This window comes from Larimichthys crocea, chromosome XXIII, assembly GCF_000972845.2.
Source record: "Larimichthys crocea isolate SSNF chromosome XXIII, L_crocea_2.0, whole genome shotgun sequence".
Taxonomy (NCBI): Eukaryota; Metazoa; Chordata; class Actinopteri; family Sciaenidae; genus Larimichthys; species Larimichthys crocea.
Genome location: NC_040033.1, coordinates 307,481 through 327,404, shown reverse-complemented (window position 1 = coordinate 327,404; position 19,924 = coordinate 307,481). Strand labels below are relative to the sequence as shown.

At 44.6% G+C, this 19,924-nt stretch overlaps 2 protein-coding genes across 2 annotated transcripts in view; both read left to right on the top strand.

Moving 5' to 3' along the window:
- The window catches only part of eif2s3 (eukaryotic translation initiation factor 2, subunit 3 gamma), a 13,957-nt gene extending 1,290 nt beyond the window's left edge, over positions 1-12,667 (top strand). Inside the window, exons 2-12 of the mRNA XM_027274445.1 lie at positions 9,804-9,867; positions 9,962-10,089; positions 10,178-10,299; positions 10,731-10,825; positions 10,920-11,078; positions 11,154-11,288; positions 11,375-11,469; positions 11,562-11,706; positions 11,802-11,971; positions 12,059-12,231; positions 12,317-12,667. Coding sequence (XP_027130246.1) covers positions 9,804-9,867; positions 9,962-10,089; positions 10,178-10,299; positions 10,731-10,825; positions 10,920-11,078; positions 11,154-11,288; positions 11,375-11,469; positions 11,562-11,706; positions 11,802-11,971; positions 12,059-12,231; positions 12,317-12,380 — 1,350 coding nt within the window. The 3' untranslated portion in view covers positions 12,381-12,667. The remainder of the gene's footprint in view (positions 1-9,803; positions 9,868-9,961; positions 10,090-10,177; positions 10,300-10,730; positions 10,826-10,919; positions 11,079-11,153; positions 11,289-11,374; positions 11,470-11,561; positions 11,707-11,801; positions 11,972-12,058; positions 12,232-12,316) is intronic.
- Positions 12,668-14,117: 1,450 nt separating this feature from the next.
- lrrc31 (leucine rich repeat containing 31) lies at positions 14,118-19,874 on the top strand. The gene is made up of 10 exons (XM_027274444.1): positions 14,118-14,382; positions 15,228-15,410; positions 15,515-15,658; positions 16,979-17,146; positions 17,545-17,712; positions 17,866-18,048; positions 18,291-18,458; positions 18,538-18,702; positions 18,892-19,047; positions 19,137-19,874. Exons 1-10 carry the CDS (start codon positions 14,370-14,372, stop codon positions 19,523-19,525), a joined length of 1,737 nt encoding a protein of 578 aa, XP_027130245.1. The 5' UTR covers positions 14,118-14,369; the 3' UTR covers positions 19,526-19,874.
- Positions 19,875-19,924: the final 50 nt, after the last annotated feature.

Here is a 19,924-nt window from a genome sequence, read left to right as displayed (position 1 = left end):
CCGAAAACTCAGCGCGTGGTTGTTAAGGTTGATTGCAACAGCGGTAAACCGGCATATCGGTCTCCTTTGAAACATGTCCGCAGGGTTTAAATTCAGAAGGAGTGATATAAACAATCAAAGAGACATTTAAATAATCGGCTTGAACATTAATCATCGTCTCCTTGGTGCTGCATTTAAACTGATACAGCGGACATCAGTCCGGCTCTGTCTAGAAACAGAAATACACGCTGAGGAGATTTGCATCGCAGAAATCTGAGAAAATGATTTTTGTGCTGCAACTAATTATTTTAACTGGTGACACAACAGTGAGACACTTAGAAGGGCTGCAACTGACTATTATTTTTTATCTGAGATGACATTTGACACAAAGATATAAATGCGTGCACGCCGTTTGGCATTTTCCATTGATATAAACTGACTAAATATTGAAGTGATTACTGCCAATTAGAAGGTGTCGACTTCGACTCATTGATGAAGTGACTGAATGTTTTCATTAACTAATATTATCTGTACATCTATTATATTTGATCCATTCAGTCTGTTATGGTAGAAACCATATTTATTATGTTTGTTCCATCAGTCCTTTATGCAGTTTACACATTTCTATAGACAGACACTCATGTGCATGTATATTTATTTATCACATATAAAATAGTTATTTTTCATGTTTATGTCTACCTGTCATGTGTTTTAAAATGTACTTATGTCTATACCTGTATGACCAGAGTCAGATCCCTCACGCCTGGTGCACACACCTGTCCAACAAGCCACTCTGATCTGAAACGTGAACACAACCGAGTTGAAACTTGCTTAGACTGAGTGAGGGCACAGTCTACGGGTGAGACTGGTCTGTGTCAGGATGTCAACAACAGGTAGTCCAGAGCTAACACTGAGTGACACTTTGGTTTTGGGTCCTGACCACAGGAGGAGCAGACGTTACCACAGATAACGGTGTGAGTTACTCCCTAACATCCTCGTTAACCTCCACCTGCAGCCGGCTGTGGTCTGAGGGGGGGTCTAACCGAACATTACCACTCAGAGCCCGTAAACAAAGGCTGAGGCTGCACATGCGGTGCTAAGGTGGCGCTAGCTCGTCGGGCGTTACGCGGGGCTCAGTCCGCAGCTGGCCGACCTGACTGTCACGATTCGGGTAGCGGTGACGGAGCTCCGGGGGGGGGAGGGGGTCGATGGACCGGAGAGGGGGGTGAAGCTTGTGCTCAGCCGGAATCCGGCCGTCTCACCTCGGCGGTGCGCGTCCCCCACAGCCCTCTTCGACCAGGCGGCTCTGGCTCCTTCGGACATGAAGTTGCGGGTTGATGCCGGAGTCAGGAAAGCGGGCGGCAGCGGTGCAGCACTGCCATGTTAGCGTCCATCTGACTCAGCCAGACGAAGACACGGACCCTGCTCCGGCTCGCTCGGTCGGCTCGGCTCTAAATTAAACACAGGTCCACAGGCTTTGCGGACGCCATCTTCTGCACGGCCGTCATTTCCGCTTTTGGGCGGAACTGAAGGGCGTAGTGCGGTGCAGCAGGAGTGTGCATGCAGGAGAGAGGCCACTCTCACTGAAAATCATCTGCACTGACAAACTCACTCTGCATGACAAATCCCACTACATCAACCTCACACCTGGAATGTTACTAGAGTACTGCACAACTTTGGTGACACAGAATAACTCAGGCGGACATTGAGGGTCTGCAAATAGGAGGCATAGTTACATACTAATACTAGTACTTAATCTATACATATGGTTTACATTGAGATACTTGTCTGTGTCGCTAGTGTAATTTGGGTCCATCGCAATTTGAGGTATTTGGGTAGGAATACCAAAGAACCGCCAGGATGGCGTCACTGTCACAAGGTGTTAATGTATGTGACCACCAACTGTAAGTGATTATTAACAAGAAGGCGCCATGTCAATGTGTTAATGTATCATGTATGTTAGTACCAAATGTAATGATTATTACAATGTATGGGGACCACTGTCAATTGTGTTAAATGTATTACATGTATGTTAAGAGGTACCACTGTCAATTGTGTTAAAATGTATTACAAAGTCTGTTAAAAGAGTCATCTGTGATGGGGTTGTCTTGGGTCCATGTGGCTTCCTTTTGGACGTGGTTACGGAGAGTATCAGTCCAACGGTTAAGGACCTCTGTCAGGGCATCCTGGGAAGATGGGGCCTCTCTTTCTTCTGTCCCTCTCTTACTCAAAGTTATATGCTATAGTTGACTTGGACGCATGTTCTTGGGAGCATAACCTCCACTGTTAATAAGGGCTTGCCCAGCATTAGTTCGGGGGAGTTTTTCATTATTCGGTTGGAGGCTCTCCAAGTAACATTTTACTTGAATTACAATACTGCATTATCGTATTTCTTTGTGTCGCTGGATCTGAGCTGCTGGCCCCAACAGATCTGTATCCAGGGCATACCAAATACCCATACCTGTGCTCCCTGAGCACCTCCCGCAGCCTACATTTACTGCTGCCTTAGTAACACAGATTCAGATAAAATTAATTACATTCATGGTGTAATCATTACGTTGTTTCTTATTCATTTATTGGTTTGAAAAATCACGTTTCAGTTTATTTTGTTCATGTGCAGGTTAACCACAGGTCAACATAACAATGAATCAAACTATATCAAATCTACTAAAAAAGAGTCGAAAAACACAAGTATGAATGTTCTATACACTGGACCAAAGAAGCACGAAGGTTCCGGGTTCTAACCTCGATTAGGGTCTTTCCTCTTGCCTAAAGTCAGCTGGGATAGCTCGGCCCACTGTGACCTGATGAGGATAAGGCTTACAGATAATGGATTTAATGGATGGTAATCTAGACTCTTGTAGCATAATGCTACACCAGCCGGCTCAGAGTTTGTACATAACCTCTGATCATGGCTAATTACTCATATGTATAACTGTTATGTGAACGGTGTAATGGGTGTGTATATAATAACTTTCTATGTTATTTTATTTTTCTATTACTAGTACATCTTCAGTTTCTTAAGCATATTTCTGTCTGTATGTATGTTTCTGGGTGTATTGTGAATTTCCCTGGTGTGGGATGAATAAAGTCTGATCTTATCTAATGAGTACTTGTATTGTAGTTAAGTATAGCATAACATGAAATTATAAACTTTAATGTGGTCTTTTTGTGTGTACACTGTTTGAATGAACTGAAGGCCTCCATGTTGGGTAACCAGCAAAGGCAGCATTATGTTTATAAAAAGCTGCCCTGTTGATGTTACTAAATAACTTTTTAACGTGGACAGATTGTGGAACAACAGCGCAGAGCCTAAAAGCCTCTCTCACAGCAAGCAGAGCTCTGCTGCTTGTGTTGTTTATCATCATCATTGTATCAGTGAATTTTTTAGTTGTCTATCCACACTGTCATTCCACAGTTATACAAAACAGTCGACCTTATGGACCTGTACAGAACACTTTAAATGCAAATTTGTTGTAATTATACGGTCAAATATACATAATAAATATAATATAAATAATAATATTAATATTTAATATTATAATATAATATATATATATAATTATATACAATATATCTCATGGGTTGTCTTACATTATTGCAGTTCATTCTTATAGAGGGTAAAGAAGAATAGAGTTATAGACTAGAATTAGAATAGTATAGAAGAAGTAGATGTACATTTCTTGTTTTCCTATCTCTCCTAAAGCGAAAGAGGTACACTTCAAAACATAAATAACATTTATCCTTCTGTAAATTTTTAAGACTTATATTCAATTTGGACTGTAATGGATTGCTTTTGTAAAACAAGAAGTGAAAACACTTGAACATTTAATGTTTCTCTGCAGTATCTGATTTGTTTTGGAAAACCTATATTATTAAAGGTTAACAATATTTAATGGAGGACAGAAAACTAGAATATAACATAAATATTTGGTTATACTCGCCAATACTTTCTACACAAATGTAAATTCTCAAAAAATACTCCCACGTTTCAACATTTTTCTAAAAGAACTGCACCTTTACTTTGTTCTTTAAAACTTGAAACCAAAGAAAGCCCTATACTGTATGACAACTTTTATCAACTTTTACTTTTGATTGATCCCCTATAAGAATTTTTCTTTCCATTACTTTATATTGTCTGTTTATTCATTCTTCTTAAATGTAGAAATGCTACGCTCAGTTCTGTAATTGTATTTAATATGCTTATTTGTATTGTATTTTGCAATAAGTAAAAAAAAACAAAAAACAAAGACTACAAATCACGCCGTCTGATGACGTCACTTAACAGCGACTGACACACAACACTATAAAACTTTTTTTTTTACTTTTTGGAGGCGGGAAAAGCTTCAGCGATGGATGATTTTCGTGATAAACTGTAAAACAAATAATAAAAGCAGCAGTTGAATTAAATTAAATGGGTTTTTGTACAGTTTGAAATAAATTGCATCAGCCGCCGTGAAAGGACCCCGCGCTGCCTGCCTGCACTGTGGATGATCAGTTTCAAACGCGTTTTTTGTCACTTGTCAGCATAAAAAAAAAACACAAATATAAACGACATCTTGTTAAAACAAATATATTTTATTAAAAATACACAAAGCAAGCAACAGATTTTCATTGAATAACTTGGATTATTTTTTTATGGCATTCGCCTGAGCCGCCTTCTTCTTCTTCATTCCTTTTCCATCAATGAGGCGGGTGAGAGTCCGGCACGACGCTCGTCAGCCTCACCTGGCGAGACAAGACCTCACCTGTCTGTAAGAGCGCTTTAACTCCGCGTGCAGCTTCGGCCTTCACGAATCAACTGTCGCAGTGCTGTGTGGTTAAGGGTCACGCTGACGGTCACCGACGGTAAAGCCGCCGGTGCCAGCCGGCACATGAGAGGCCCGGCGGAGCCTCCCGCTGCTCGGAACGTTCTCTGAACCGAACCAAACCGTTTAGACGTTAAACGACCAGACGCAACTTGTCGACCGTTAATAACGGCTGAGCGTTAAACAAGAAAGAACGAAGGAAGCGACGAAAGGAATGAAAGGGTTCGATTGGGGATATGTGTTAGAATCAGGGGGGAGGGGGGGGGGGGGGGGCGATGGGAAGGGTGGGATAGTTGATGCGCGGAGGTCGTTGTCTTCTCTGAGGAAATTCATAATTTTCTGCGGTGATGCCTTCAACTCTTTTTTCTTATGATCCCTATGTTTTTCGTGTTGTGTTTGTGCTTGGTTCTCTTTTTGGTGGTGGTGTTCAGTGTGTTTGTTCCACGACTATGTTGGTTGTTTTGTTTTTTTGTCTTTGTGTGGCTCTTCGTCTTTTGTTTATTTACGGTGTTTCACTTTTTCTGGTCTTGTTTTCATGTATTCTTTGGCTGTGGTTGTTCTATCAGCCTACTTTTCTGCCTGGGGAGCGCGTTGCAGATATGTTTTTTTTTTTTGTTTGTTCGTGGGTACGGCTAGTCCGTTATTGTCTGTTCTTTTTTTCATGTGTGTTTCGGGGTCTGATGTTGGGTTTCGCCGTTTTATTCGTCTTTTGTACGTTTTTCTTCCCCTCCCGGGGCGCGCAGGTGTCGTCTGCCGCAACTCGTTGCGGGCCTCTTTTCTTTCCCACTCGTTTTGCCTTCCCTTCTGTTTTTGTTGGGCCGCCGCTGTCTCCTTTCTCCTCTGCGTTTTTGCTTAGGGTTTTCTCTGTATGTTCGGCGCCCGCCGTCGCCGTTTCGCTAACCCGTGTTTTTAATTTTCTTTTTGTTCAACCGTTTCCTCTTTTTTTTTTTCTCTCACGTTTTTGTTTTCGTTCCCGTTTCTTACGCTCCTTTTTTTTTTTCTTTTTCTTCTCACTTTCTCGTCATACCTCCTTCTTCCCCCTCCCCGCTTGTCTCCCCTTTTTTTCGTTTTTTTCCCTTCCTTTTATTTTGCATCCTTCCTGGGCTTTCTCCCCCCCTTTCATCTGGTTTCGTGGTTCCCTTCTTTTTTCGCTTTTTTTTCTTTCACTGTTCTCGTTCCGGGTTTTTCCGCTGTGTTGTGCTATCCCCTTGTTTGTTTCTGCTCTATGTCCCCCGCTCCCGCCTTCTCAGCTGGCGCTCGTTTTGTTGTTCCCCTGGTGTGTGTGTTGTGGTTGTGTTTGTTTTCCTTCCTTTGGGGTTGTTTGTCTCCGCTTTATCTCTTTTTTTGAGCCGCCTGTGGGGCTGTTTTTTTTTTTCCTTCTTTTCCTAGCTATCGGTCTTGCGCGCCCCCGCGCTACTACCCCCACTTCGGTGCTACATTTTCCCCTTACTCGCGCCGCACCACCTCCCCTCCTAACATTGTGCAAATTTTTTTTTGACACGCTTTTATTAACCCTTCTGTTGTTATATCGCACTACCTTCTTGACCCGTATTACTCATTTCTTCATCGGCACTTTCTGGCTACCGCTCTTTACCGTCCTACCTTCTGTTTTGTGTTTGTTCCCAGCTTCGCTTTACTCTTTAGGCCTAACCCATTCAGTAATCTCTTTTCCAGTCTTTTTCGCCCCACGCTTTCTCTTTTCTTGCTTTTTTACTCCTCTTTTATCCGTTGCGCAGTTTTTTCTCTTCTTAACCACGTTACTCACCTCCCCCGCCTTTAACGAGAGTAATTCCCGCCCGCGTCACGCGTTTTATGGGTAGACTTGCTTGCCTGTACACCGCCTCTATGCCCAGTTTGTTCCTCCTCTCTTACCTCTGTCCTGTTTCTCTCTATCCATTCCCTCCACGTCATCTTCCACTTGGATTACATCTAATCCAGTTTGACGTCCTGCTTCCCCGTTTCTTTAGATTTCTTTTTTTTTCCTCTCTTCCCCCCCCTTTCCTTCTCTGTTTCAGTCTTTTTATGTATGCTGATTTGCTGAGTTTCTTCCCCCGCCTTCGCCTTGATCGTCCCCCCTTGCATCTTTCCGTTTTGTGATACTCTTTTTCTTGTTGCCTTCTTTTCCTGTTCAACTACTCCCGCGCTTTTCCGAGCGTTTTTCTCCTTGGTGAGCTTGGTGGGATGTGATGATTTAGCGATTTTGTTTTTTCGTTGCGTTTGCTTTGTTGTTGCTTCTTTTTTTTTGCCGTTAATCTTAGTCGGGCCTCTCCCCCCTTGGTGCTGTTCGCCCCCGTTGTTGTGACTGAACCGTGCGACGGATACAAAAATACCACAACCACAAATACTAGACATAATGTAACTCCGTCCTCGTGTACCCCTTTTGCTATAAACTTTCTATTCGGTACATCGCCTGTGTATCCGTTTTTTGCCGATGTTACTATGCCCATCATCCCGGACTTCTTAGACTGTCACTTGTACCTGCCTATTTTTTATATTAGTGAAGATTTGCCCGGGGGCCCACAAAAAACTAATCTTCCCCCATCTCTTATATAAATGTGAAAAACATTACAACTGTTCTGTAAACCGCTCTTCTTGACCGTTACCAACCCATAGACATATATACATAGGCCGGCCGCATTGAGCGTGAATACGTCCGTAAACGGCCCTGCCGCCTATTGGTTCGGGAAGATCTGCCCGTAAACTAATAACCAGGAAATGGACTGCTCTGAACTTCATAAAGCGCCTTTCTACAAAGTTCTCTTAAGTTAATCTTCTCTTATATAGCCAATTTCACCACACATACAATATATCTGGGAAACAAACAGGACCCAAAAACAACGTTTGTCACTTTAAAGTGCTGCTTATAAATGTTACTCCTTATGTAAGCAACCCAACCACAGTCTTGATTTTTTCTAATGCTTGAGTGTTTACCGCCTACTAATTGTTGTGTAAACACTGTACTGTGATGATACATATGAAATATTATATTTAACATTTAAAATCGTGTCTATAATAACCAGATTCCTGAATGTAGATGTGAATGAGTGTTTTTTGAATAAGAGCCCTAACGTGTTGTACATACACACACACACACACCACCACACACACACCACACAACACACACACACACACACACACACACACACATATATATATATATATATATATATATATCTCTTTCTTTTTTATCTTATCTTATATTTATATTATATATATTATATTATTAGTAATTAGTGTGTGTGTTGTGTTGGTGTCTGTGTATGTAATAATATATATATATATATATAATATATATTTATCTATCTATATCTATATGGGTGTGTTGTGTGTGTGCTCTATTCAGACAACCCTCATGTCACATCTACATTTCAGGATCTGGTTATTCTAGACCACAGATTAAATTTTAAATATAAAATATTTCACATATTTATCATCACAGTAACAGTGTACACACCTTAGTCGCTGTTAAACACTCAGCATTAGAAAAAATACATCGTTGTTTGGTGCTTTACATAAAAGAGTAAACATTTATAATCATCACTTTAAAAAGTTACATACATTGTTTTCTCTTGCATGTTTGTTTTCCCCAGATTATTAGTGCTGTGAGTGAATGGGGTATAAGAGGACATAACTTGAAGAACTTTGTAGAAAGGCGGCTTATGAAGTTTCAGTCCATTTCATTGTATTAGTTTACGGCAGCTCTGCCAGAACCAATATGGGCGGCGCCGTTTACGTTTATCGCGACCAACGGGACCCACCCGATCAATGCGGCGTCTATGTCTATATGTATATGGTTCAACGACAACTCGACAACTTGTCGACCGTTAATAACAACGCCTGGGCAGTTAATAACGGCTGTTCGTTTGATTGGCGAGCGTTTTTAGAATCGGTCGCTAACTAATGTTACATCTAAAATTTCTATGTAAATCTATTTACCTGATTATTAATCTCTACTAATATAAATGAGATCAGTAAACAGACGTTAGAGATAATGCACGCTTTCTTTTACAGCCTTCACTTGGGATTACATCAACCAGTTTTAGATGTGATGCGATGTGAACAGGTGATGGAGACAACACAACAACACACATACCTACTATAATCTCTTTAACACTTATACAATTCTATACTACAGTGATGTTGACTCTAAACATCCCTACTTATAAGACTGTCACTGTACAATAGCATTTCTATAGTTGAGATGCCGGGGGCCAAAACTAACATTAATTAAATGACGAAAACATCCAATGTTCTGTAACGGTCTGACACGTGTACAACGACAAACTCGCCAACTTTGTCGATCGTATAGGGCCAGTTAATAACGGTCTGCTTTCGTTCGATTGGGGCGTTTTACATCGTGCTAAATTAAGTTAATTCTACATTTAACTTTTAAATCTGTTTACCTGATTTAATCTAATCTATCTACTAATATAAATGAGATCAGTAACAGACAGTTTAGAGAGTAATCCCGCTTCTTTTACAGCCTTTCACTTGGATTACATCAACAGTGTAAATGTGATGTTGATGTTCACAGGGTGATGGAGAACAAAAAAAAACACACAAACTTAATAATTAATCTCCTTTAACCTCGATAAATCTAGTATCTGTGTGTACTATACACATCCCTACTTATAGACTGTCACCTGTACATGCATTCAGGGGCGCCTCCAGGAATTTTTGGGCCCCATGACAAAAAAATCAAATTGGGCCCCCTCTGCTCAGCTGTTGCCCCCACATCTCTAGGACCGAACTATCCCATCAGAAGCTTCACAGAACTCTAATCAAAGGCTTGCAACTGAAATACTGAAATATATATACTCAATGATGATGGTTTAATCATTTTATATTGGTGTTTACCTATTTTTTGGAATTGTCCTAACTTTTCCCCCTACACGGCGCCCCTGCATACATTTATATACACCAGGAGAGTCCAAACTTTAAACAAGGGCCAGATTTGACAATGTAAAGATGCCTTGTGATGTTTGTCGGTCACAATGTGAGTTGTTCTCTCGGCAGGACGTGTCCACCCTGACGCCTCTCTCTCCAGAGATCATCAGCAGACAGGCCACCATCAACATCGGTACGAGGGGGTGGTGGCGCTCATTTGAATAAAGTTTGGACGTGACCTGTTGGACTTCCTGTCTAACTGCTGTCTCCTGCTCTCTCTGTCGTAGGCACCATCGGTCATGTGGCCCACGGGAAGTCCACGGTGGTGAAAGCCATTTCTGGTGTTCACACTGTCAGGTTCAAGAACGAGCTGGAGAGGAACATCACCATCAAGCTCGGATATGCAAACGCTAAGGTTAGTGATCGGCCAGTGAAGTTAATTAAACACTCGTAATTAAGAAGTTAACAGGATAAACACTTTGACACGCTGACATTGTTTGTAGGTTTATAAGCTGGAAGATCCCAGCTGTCCCAGGCCAGAGTGCTACAGGTCGTGTGGCAGCAGCACTCCTGACGAGTTTCCCTCAGACATCCCCGGCACCAAGGGCAACTTCAAGCTGGTCAGGTGAGACTGAAGTCAGGTTAACCCCCAAACTGCAGCGACATGCGACCGTTCTATCAATGTTTCACCGTCGCGGTGCGGTTCAGAAGCGGAACGCCGCAAGAAGCCGGTGTCAATTTCCATAGAGCACCTCGAGCTGACAGGAAGCCAGACACAGAAACAACACAGAGAACACTGGATTTTCAAAATAAAATACCCCGTGCAAACTGCTGGTTGTAAAAAGACAAAAGAGAAATAAACATCATATTTCCACATGTAGAAGCATATTTAGAAGAACATGAACCAGGAAAATGACAAAACCTGAGCAAGTAAACAAAGTCTGAACGCTCCCGGTGGGTTTGAAGTCGCGTGCCGGATGGACCAGAACAGCATCACATTCACCTTCGAGCTGTTAGACTAAAGGATGTTTCAAACATTTCTTTCCTTCCACGCAGACACGTGTCGTTTGTCGACTGTCCCGGTCACGACATTTTGATGGCAACCATGTTGAACGGAGCCGCCGTCATGGACGCAGCCCTCCTGCTTATCGGTAAGATAAACTTCATTGGTGTGTCTTTAACTTCGCTCTTCAGAAATCATCATGTTTTTTTTTTGTTTTTTTTGTCGCTTCTTTTCTCTGCCAGCGGGTAACGAGTCGTGTCCTCAGCCGCAGACCTCGGAGCATCTGGCCGCCATCGAGATCATGAAGCTGAAACACATCCTCATCCTGCAGAACAAGATCGACCTGGTGAAGGAGAGCCAGGCTAAAGAGCAGTACGAGCAGATCCTCGCCTTCGTGCAGGGTGAGTACAAACCACACCGAGGTCTAAGTCTTTGGTGACGGTCACCTGACGTTGTGTGTCACGTTCCTCCTGCAGGCACGGTGGCAGAAGGCGCTCCCATCATTCCTATCTCCGCACAGCTCAAGTACAACATCGAGGTGGTTTGCGAGTACATCGTCAAGAAGATCCCAGTGCCCATCCGAGACTTCATCTCCGAGCCCAGACTCATCGGTAAGAAAACTCTCCGTCCCCTTTGTCTTCTGTTTGTCTGATAAAATGCTCGGTCAGGGTTTGAATAAACGCCTTCCACGTTTCAGTCATCAGGTCTTTCGACGTGAACAAGCCCGGCTGTGAAGTCGACGACTTGAAGGGAGGCGTGGCAGGAGGAAGTATCCTGAAGGGAGTGCTCAAGGTGAGATCTGTTCGTGTCACTCCGGCCTGATGAAGTCACCGGTTAAGTTGTGAGTCCATCTAACCCGTCCTCCTCTCTGTGCGACCCTCCAGGTGGGTCAAGAGATCGAGGTGCGACCCGGTATCGTGTCCAAAGACCAGGAAGGAAAGCTGATGTGCAAACCCATCTTCTCCAAGATCGTGTCTCTGTTCGCCGAGCACAACGACCTGCAGTACGCCGCACCCGGAGGCCTTATCGGTACGTCCACGCGCACGCCGTACATCTCCGTTCACGAGACAGTCACAAGCAGGAACACTTAAATAAAAGTAATCTGTGTGTGTGTGTGTGCACAGGCGTGGGCACTAAGATCGACCCGACACTGTGCCGAGCGGATCGTATGGTCGGTCAGGTGCTGGGCGCCGTCGGAGCGCTGCCGGAGATCTTCACCGAGCTGGAGATCTCCTACTTTCTGCTCAGGAGGCTGCTGGGAGTCCGCACAGAGGGAGACAAGAAGGCTGCCAAAGTGAGACACAGAGGCATGATGGGTAACGTAGTCCCAACGCTTCTGGAATAAAACAGGGTGTAAACTTTTCTCCGTGTGTGTCTGCAGGTCCAGAAGCTGTCTAAAAACGAGGTGCTGATGGTCAACATCGGCTCATTGTCGACAGGCGGCCGGGTCAGCGCCGTCAAAGCCGATCTGGCCAAGATCGTCCTCACCAACCCGGTGTGCACGGAGGTCGGAGAGAAGATCGCCCTGAGCAGACGCGTGGAGAAACACTGGCGGTAAGAGTCGCGGAGACGTCGCAGAATAAAGGCTTGATTCTTTTTAGCGTCGTCTAATTGTCTCGTTCTCTTCGTCTTCCTTCAGTCTGATTGGATGGGGACAGATCAGGAGGGGCGTGACCATCACACCCACAGTGGACGATGACTGAGGACGTCACTATAGCAACGCTCCCGTCAGCTGGACATCACAACCATCACACTCTTCTTGGCTTTTTGTTGTTTTTATTTTGTTTCCACATGGAGGACGGAGGCGAACGGAACATTTCATGGTTTAAAGACGCCTCCTCCCTCTGCGCTGCTGCTGAAGGAGAGCGGAGGAGGAGAGGAGGACGCCGCTTTACACCGTCATAACAATCCTCCACAGAAGCTGCCGCTTCCAGAGCGAGAGCGGAGGCTCGCTCAGTCGGATCGAATAAAATAAATTTGGAAGAAACGTGCTCGCCTCCGACGTCTGTTTGTTCCATTCACGCCTCGACACGTCGAACATCACGAGATCAGATCACTCCACAGAGTTTGGAATTTATCACTTCAAGCAAATTGTAGATAAAAAGTAACAAAATTATCAACTTTAATTTGTTTCAAGATTAAAAATGATTTATCTGACAAATCCACAAAAGAAATAATCCACATTTTTGTAAGTAACTTTAATTCTAAAAGCAAAAATATGAAATATTTCTCCACTCAGCTCGTGCTGTTGAACACGTTATCTTGAACCTCAGTTACCAGTTTGATGTTTTCATGCTTCAGCTTCATCGAGGTTTATTTGTCATTTGCATGTTTACACATGAAACTAAACGAGTCCTCAGGACCGGCGACGTGCACACAGTCTAGAATTAACAGTAACAGTAACAACAGGAGTGCAGCATGTGAGACAAAGATCCATCAGTCTCTGCAGCCTCTTACCTGAGTGAAGGGGGTCAAACAGTCCGTGGACCGGGTCGGTGGAGTCCCTCACCACACACCTGCAGGAAGCTGCCAGGAGGACGGAGGTGTTGAGGTGTGCACCATCAGCTGCTCCACTCATTCAACCATTCACACCTACAGACAAGTTGGAGTCACAGACTGACTGACGCAGTCAGGTGAACTCAGGTGTTTCCAATAATACGCATTAAGGTTCCATTCCATTTAGTGCAGCAGCACCCTGACTCTACTTAATCAGCATCATCACCTGAGTTTACCTGCTGTGAAAAAGGTCAATTAACCTGTGCAGTGCAGGTTTCCGGGTGGAGGCTGGAGTCCCACCACCACCACAGCTCCTCCACCCGAGGTTCAGACCAGGAACCTTCCTGCTGTGAGGCGACAAGCTCTTTAATTATTTCACATTTATTATAAAAATACATTTAAATCCTACAAGGATCCATGCTAGATGTCCTTCAAAATAAAAGTCCAGTGGTGGAAAGTTACCATGCACATGTACTCAACTACATTAAAGCAGTTTTAAAAGTACTTTAAAACTCTACTCTACTTTGCTCATACTCACATACTTTACTTAGATAGTGTACTTCTACTTTAGTACAATTCAGAGGTACATACTCTTACATTTATTTGATAACTTTATTTGCAGATGCAGGATAGTACTACAAAATAAAATAACAATAAATATAAGATATATTATATATATATATTGGTAGAAATATATATATATCTATATATAGATACGATATATATATCGATATATATTATCATATATAGAATATATATAATATTAATATATATATAATATAAATAATATAATATATATATATATATATACACATATAGACACACACAACACATATTATATATATATATATACCCTCAGTTTCATTTGGATGATTATACTTGTGTACTCTTACTTAAGTGGGAAAAGTAACAGAGTACTTTTACACTTACTGGATTCATGTTTACTAAAGGTGTCGTCGCGTTTCCGGGATTATCCGGCACCTGATGAGCACGGGACGTGACGTCACGCAGGTGGTAAACTCCGAGTTTGAGAGAGCGCAAACAGAAAGACGAGTTTTTGGAGCTGCAGGGAAGATCCGATGATCCGGAGCAGCTGATCTGATTTGTTGTTTTCTTCACGGTCGGACCGTGAACGCACCGCCACAGACACACAGAGCAATCAGCTGATTTTTGTTTTGGAGCTTCAGACTCTTAACATGGACTCTCCAGGTGAGCAGAGCAACCACAGAGTGATTCCTACCAAAGTACAGGTCTGAGGTACTTTTACTTACTCCAGAGGGAGATATTGTAGTTTTTATGTGACAGCTTTAGATTTCTGCACAAACACGTGAAGTTTATACAAATATGAGACAAAGTGAAGAGCTGCTCCACCTGAAGCAGCTGAAACAGTAAAATCCTCTTATTGTACTCTGTAACAGAATACTTTTACTTAAGTGAGGTACCTGAATACTTCCTTTCCTCACTGAAAATCAAAACTTTTAAGATTTCCCTTAAATCAAAAGACTTTTTTTTCCACGTCGGTTTGTTATTAAAATGTCATCGTTTAAACATTTTAATGAGATTTACGGTAGATTCCCGTAAAGAACAGACATGTGATGCCTTAAGTTACACAACTCTAATTTAATACACAACACATTATATTTCTGTACCTAATCAACAAAATGAACTCTGTTCTGACCAACCTGTCTTTAATTTATGTCAACGACCTTCAGACTTATGTAACTATTTCAATAACTGTAACTGTTATTAGATGGCAGACTTAAGAAATCCCTCTTTGACTCTCCTCCCTTCACTTTTAATGAACTCTGCTCTTTGATATAGTTCTCTCATGTTTTTTTTTATCTGATTTGAAACATCAGATTTCTCCTGCAGGGATGAATAAACCAGTGAAATCATCCTAATTGTACATTTAAGTGGTTCAACAGGAAGCTGATGGTCTCTGCTATTAAAGGAGACAACACGGAGAAACATTAATAACCCATCGCTTTAAAAAAATCTCTTCAGATTATCGTTTATTTTAATGGTTTTATCTTCTCCTGTCTCTCATTGGTCAGATGGACAGCGTGGGCGGGACAGCGGCAACCAGCGGCGTTCCCCTCTCGACGTCATCATGAACCAAATCCGCAGGAAGCGCACAGCGTCCGACAGGAAGCCGCTGGGACGCCTCCTGTCCTGGACGTCAGACCGGACGGGGATCCCCGAGGACGGGGAGGCGGAGGAGAGAGGACCCGGCTCAGGTTGTCGTGATTTAACACAGAGCTCTGAAACTTCAGATGATCCTCATGTGATGAGGATGTCGAAGCTGCGGGGGTCAAAGGTCAAACTCCTGTTTGTGTTTCAGGTGCCGCTGAGGCGGCGGAGAGCGAGCGGGACGTCGGCTGGGGTCGAGTGTCTCTCTTCCTGCAGAGGCTCGGCAAGAAAGCCGACAGCAGCCGCCTCAGCCTGGCTCACTGCGACCTCACTGCTACAGACCTGCTGGAGCTAGGTGGATACAGTTACTGTGATCCTGACCGTACGGTGTTTGTGTCTGTGTTTCTGTTGTGATCCGATAACCGGCGTGCAACCTGCATGTGATGCAGTAAATACTTTAAATAACGACTGAAGTCATCTGAGTGAACATGCCGCACTGTTTGAAGCAGTTTAGTGTCTCGTTAAGATCTAAATTTTATTTCCAACCTGATATCAGACCAAATAAGACTCGAGTAGTTACATCGTGGTTCCCAACCTTGGGGTCAGGGCTCCGACAAGAGGTCACAAGGCGATTAACGGGAGGGGAAAGTAGAATAAACTTATTTCTGCTCCTCACTCAGTAAAGTGGGTGTCTGCCTCAGCTCCATCCATGCTCCACCTCATTGTCCATTTTCGCCACCACGCTCTGAGCTGCACGACATCTCTTCAGGGTGACGTCACTGATACTTACATCCATGTTTTTATACAGCCTGTGGTTCACACAGCTGAATCCCACTGTGAGAAAAGAGTGTTTCAGATCACGTACGAGGCCTTTACAGGTGACGAGGACGTGAGTTGATGTTGCTTTGTTTTTTAGGGGGTTACAAGCAGAAAGTCTGAGAACATCAGGTCTTTTCCATAGCAGGAATGTATCAAACCACCAGATGTCTAACCGCTGCTCTAAAAGCAGCCTCCAACATTTATGTCTGTTGACGGCATCGCTATTGTTGTGGAGAAGTTGCTGAAGTCAAAGGTCAATGGTCAGGAGTTCAGAAAGTGTTCAGGAGCCTCTGACTTATGCTGTATTATTTATTGACGCTTGGCCAAGGAGAATTAGAGACACTCTCAAAGTTCATCAGAAGTGCCTGAGTCGGTCTCACATTCTGCCCAACTCATCCTGGTGGATCGACTTTAAACCCCAAGATAACACCACAAATACTACACGCCCAGAATGAGTCACAGAGAATGTCTTTACCCATGGAGGTGTTATTGTCAGCATGTTCTAGTCTGGAGACACAGATGTCTGTTTACGCAGATTGGACCGTCAACAACAAGCTATCTATTATGTCTATGAAGGCAGCAACAGGTCTCTGTGACCCTGGACACCACAGTGTTGAGATAGACTGGCACCTACTGTTCCCAACCAAAGACAAACAACTAATACTGCTGAGGACCTCAAGGCCCACACGGGACCTCAAGGCCCACACGGGACCTCAAGGCCCACACGGGACCTCAAGGCCCACACGGGACCTCAAGGCCCACACGGGACCTCGAGGCCCACACGGGACCTCGTGTAACCTCAGGAGAGAAAACTCCATAACAGTTGTCATCTTCCTTCTTCTTCTCGTTCCCTCAGCGACGTTGCTCCAGTTTCTCCCCCAGCTGGAGGAGGTGGACGTCTCCTGGAACGAGCTGATTGGCGGATGTCTGAAAGCGCTGACCTCTCACCTCCAGCACGTGGGCGGGATCCGAGCGCTGAGGCTCTGCAGCTGTAGGCTGAGCGCTGATGACATCGCCGCACTGGGTGGGTGACGACGACCAGTAACCATTTCGATAACACAGAATATTATCCAGTTACAACCACTTATATCTTTGGACAGATCGTGTAGTATGAAGATGAATTGATTTATTCTTTTAGGTCATTTATTATCAAACATTTGATGGTTCTGACTTCTGAAACTTGAGGTTTTGCTGCGTTGTCTTGCTCTACATCAGAACAAACTAAATGTCTTCAGGTTTTTAGACCTTAGTCCAGATAAATCAACATCAAAAAAATATTTTCTGACAAGTTATAAACCAACGATTCATCGATTAATTGCAAAAATAATAAAATAATTGAAGCTCTCCTTGGTGACATTTAAAGGCTACAAATATAATATTACAAATATTGTTCATAGTGTGAGTCTGTGTGTGTTTGTGTAGGTGAAGCTCTCAGCTGCGTGCCTCTCTTGGAGATCCTTGATTTATCCTGGAACAGTGGCGTCGGTGGCGGCGGCGCTTTGCAAAGCCTGCTGGGTAACTTTCATCCACCACTGAGGGAGCTCCACCTTGTGGCCTGCCAGCTCACTGCGGCCGATGCTACTCTACTGGGTACCGACTTATTCACACTTCCATAAATATTGAATAATTAGTGGATACGGCGACCTCTTCTATCTGTTTCTATGTCAGATCTATTTTCCTACATTTCCCATGATGCCACTGCCCACAGAACATAATATTTAGAAACCTGTGTGTCCCTCTCAGGAGGAGTCGTGTCTGCTCTCCCCAGACTCGGTGTGTTGGACGTTTCCTGTAATCCTCAGCTCACACAGGAAGTTGACGTTGGCGGCTTCACGGCGCTGGCCTCCTCTCTCTCTCACGCCGCCTCCGTCACCACGCTTCGATTACACGCCTGCGGTCTGACGCCGGACGGCCTCGATGCTCTCGGTAGGAGATCTACTGTTTTCTGTCAATAGACGTGCAGTTTGGTGTCTCTGCTGTTTCATACGAATAGAACCACATCGTCTGCAAAGAGTTTGACAAACTCGATACTTTGCACGTTTTAAAATAAAAAAGGCGAGAGAGGAAAATGAAACCAGGTGAGCAGCTGGTCTGAGCTCACGCCAACACGGCAACACATCAAACTGTTCAATGTTTACATGTCTGATTGTCCGTCTGCTGTCCTGCAGGTGGTTCTCTCTGCTGCCTCCCCTCAGTGCGAGAGCTGGACCTGTCCTGTAACAAAAGTCTGTCCGGAGGACTGAACCGCCTCACCGTCCACCTGGTTCACCTCACACACCTGGAGAGCCTCGACCTTCACCTCTGCTGTCTGACACGCCCCGACCTGGAAGCCCTGAGTGAGTGTGTGTGTGTGTGAACACTGAATCCTCAGACTGAACTGAACCGATCATGAGTCATGTGACTCTTTACCTCCAGTCCAGGTGCTTCCCTCTCTGACGGCGCTGACGGACCTGAACGTGTCGTCCAATAAGGAGACAGGGGGCGTGGTCCACTCGATGGTCTCCGCCCTCCCTCTGACGCAGATGAGGCGTCTGCCGCTCAACAGCTGCAGCCTGAACGAGGAGTCCTTCACTGCCCTCGGTACACACACACACACTGATACTGCTAGTACTACTACTACCTGATACTACTGAGTACTGCAGGGGTAGAAGTATTTAGTGTCCACATCTCCGAGGGCCTTTGTTGGACCCTGAACTCCTCCAGACCAGGTCAATAAGGCCCATCTGTGTGTGTGTGTGTGTGTGTGTGTGTGTGTGTGTGTGTGGACAGCTCTGGCCGTGCCGTACCTCCACAGTTTGGATGTTTCCTGGTGTAAAGTGGTTGGTGGTCGCTTGGCGCTCCTCCTGGACGCTCTGCAGCCGTCAGTCATCGTGGAGCTCCGCCTCAGCAGCTGTGAGCTCACCACTGATGACCTGCGTCACCTAGGTAACACACACACACACAGACACACACACACAGGTTTATTATTAATTACCATTAATTGTATTATTTCTGATCATCTTTGTCCCGTGCAGCCGCCGTGTGCAGGCGTGGCTGTCTGTCCTCTCTGCGGGTGTTGGATCTGTCCTACAACGGCTCGGTCGGTGATGAAGGCTGGTCCAGCCTGTTCTCAGCAGGAGGCCTGAGCTCGCTGCAGGACGTCGACCTCAGCCTGAGGCCGTCCACCTCTGCTCCCTGCTCGGCCTGGCTGCCGCCGCTGCTCTCCGCTCTGCCCCGGCTGCCCGCGCTGACTCGCCTGGCCGTGCAGCGGTGGACGGTCGGCTCTCAGGACAGGAAGAAGCTGAGTCACTGCCTGAAGAAGAGGAGCGTCCTGCTGGAGTGGGATCCACCTCAGAGAGATGCAGGGCTGCTGTTTACGGCGACCAATCAGGAGAGCCCAGAGGAGAGTCGTCCTGAGGAGTAGACACATGATTACCAGCACTCACACCTTCCTGATATTGTGATCAGCAGACACAGGGCACGATGAACTAACTGTAAAAATCCAACTGGCTTCCACCTCAGAAAGTCTTCAGCAGGGTGGCAGAGCAGGTCTAGGCCGTCGTCTGTATTATCTACAGAGACCCAACACTTCTCACCATGAAACGTGGAAAACCACCGTCAATAAAACCTCCAGCAGAATCTGCCATGACCGCCAGAGGACAAAAAATGTGTGTGTGTGTGTGATAGGATGAAAAGCTGCAGATCAGATCCAAAGATGATTTTTTATGTCCGATGTATAATTTCAAGATCGAGAGTAAAAGTTTCAGAGCTGCAGAGGAACGTTTCTGTTCTTGATTTGGACGATGATTACAACACATCAGAC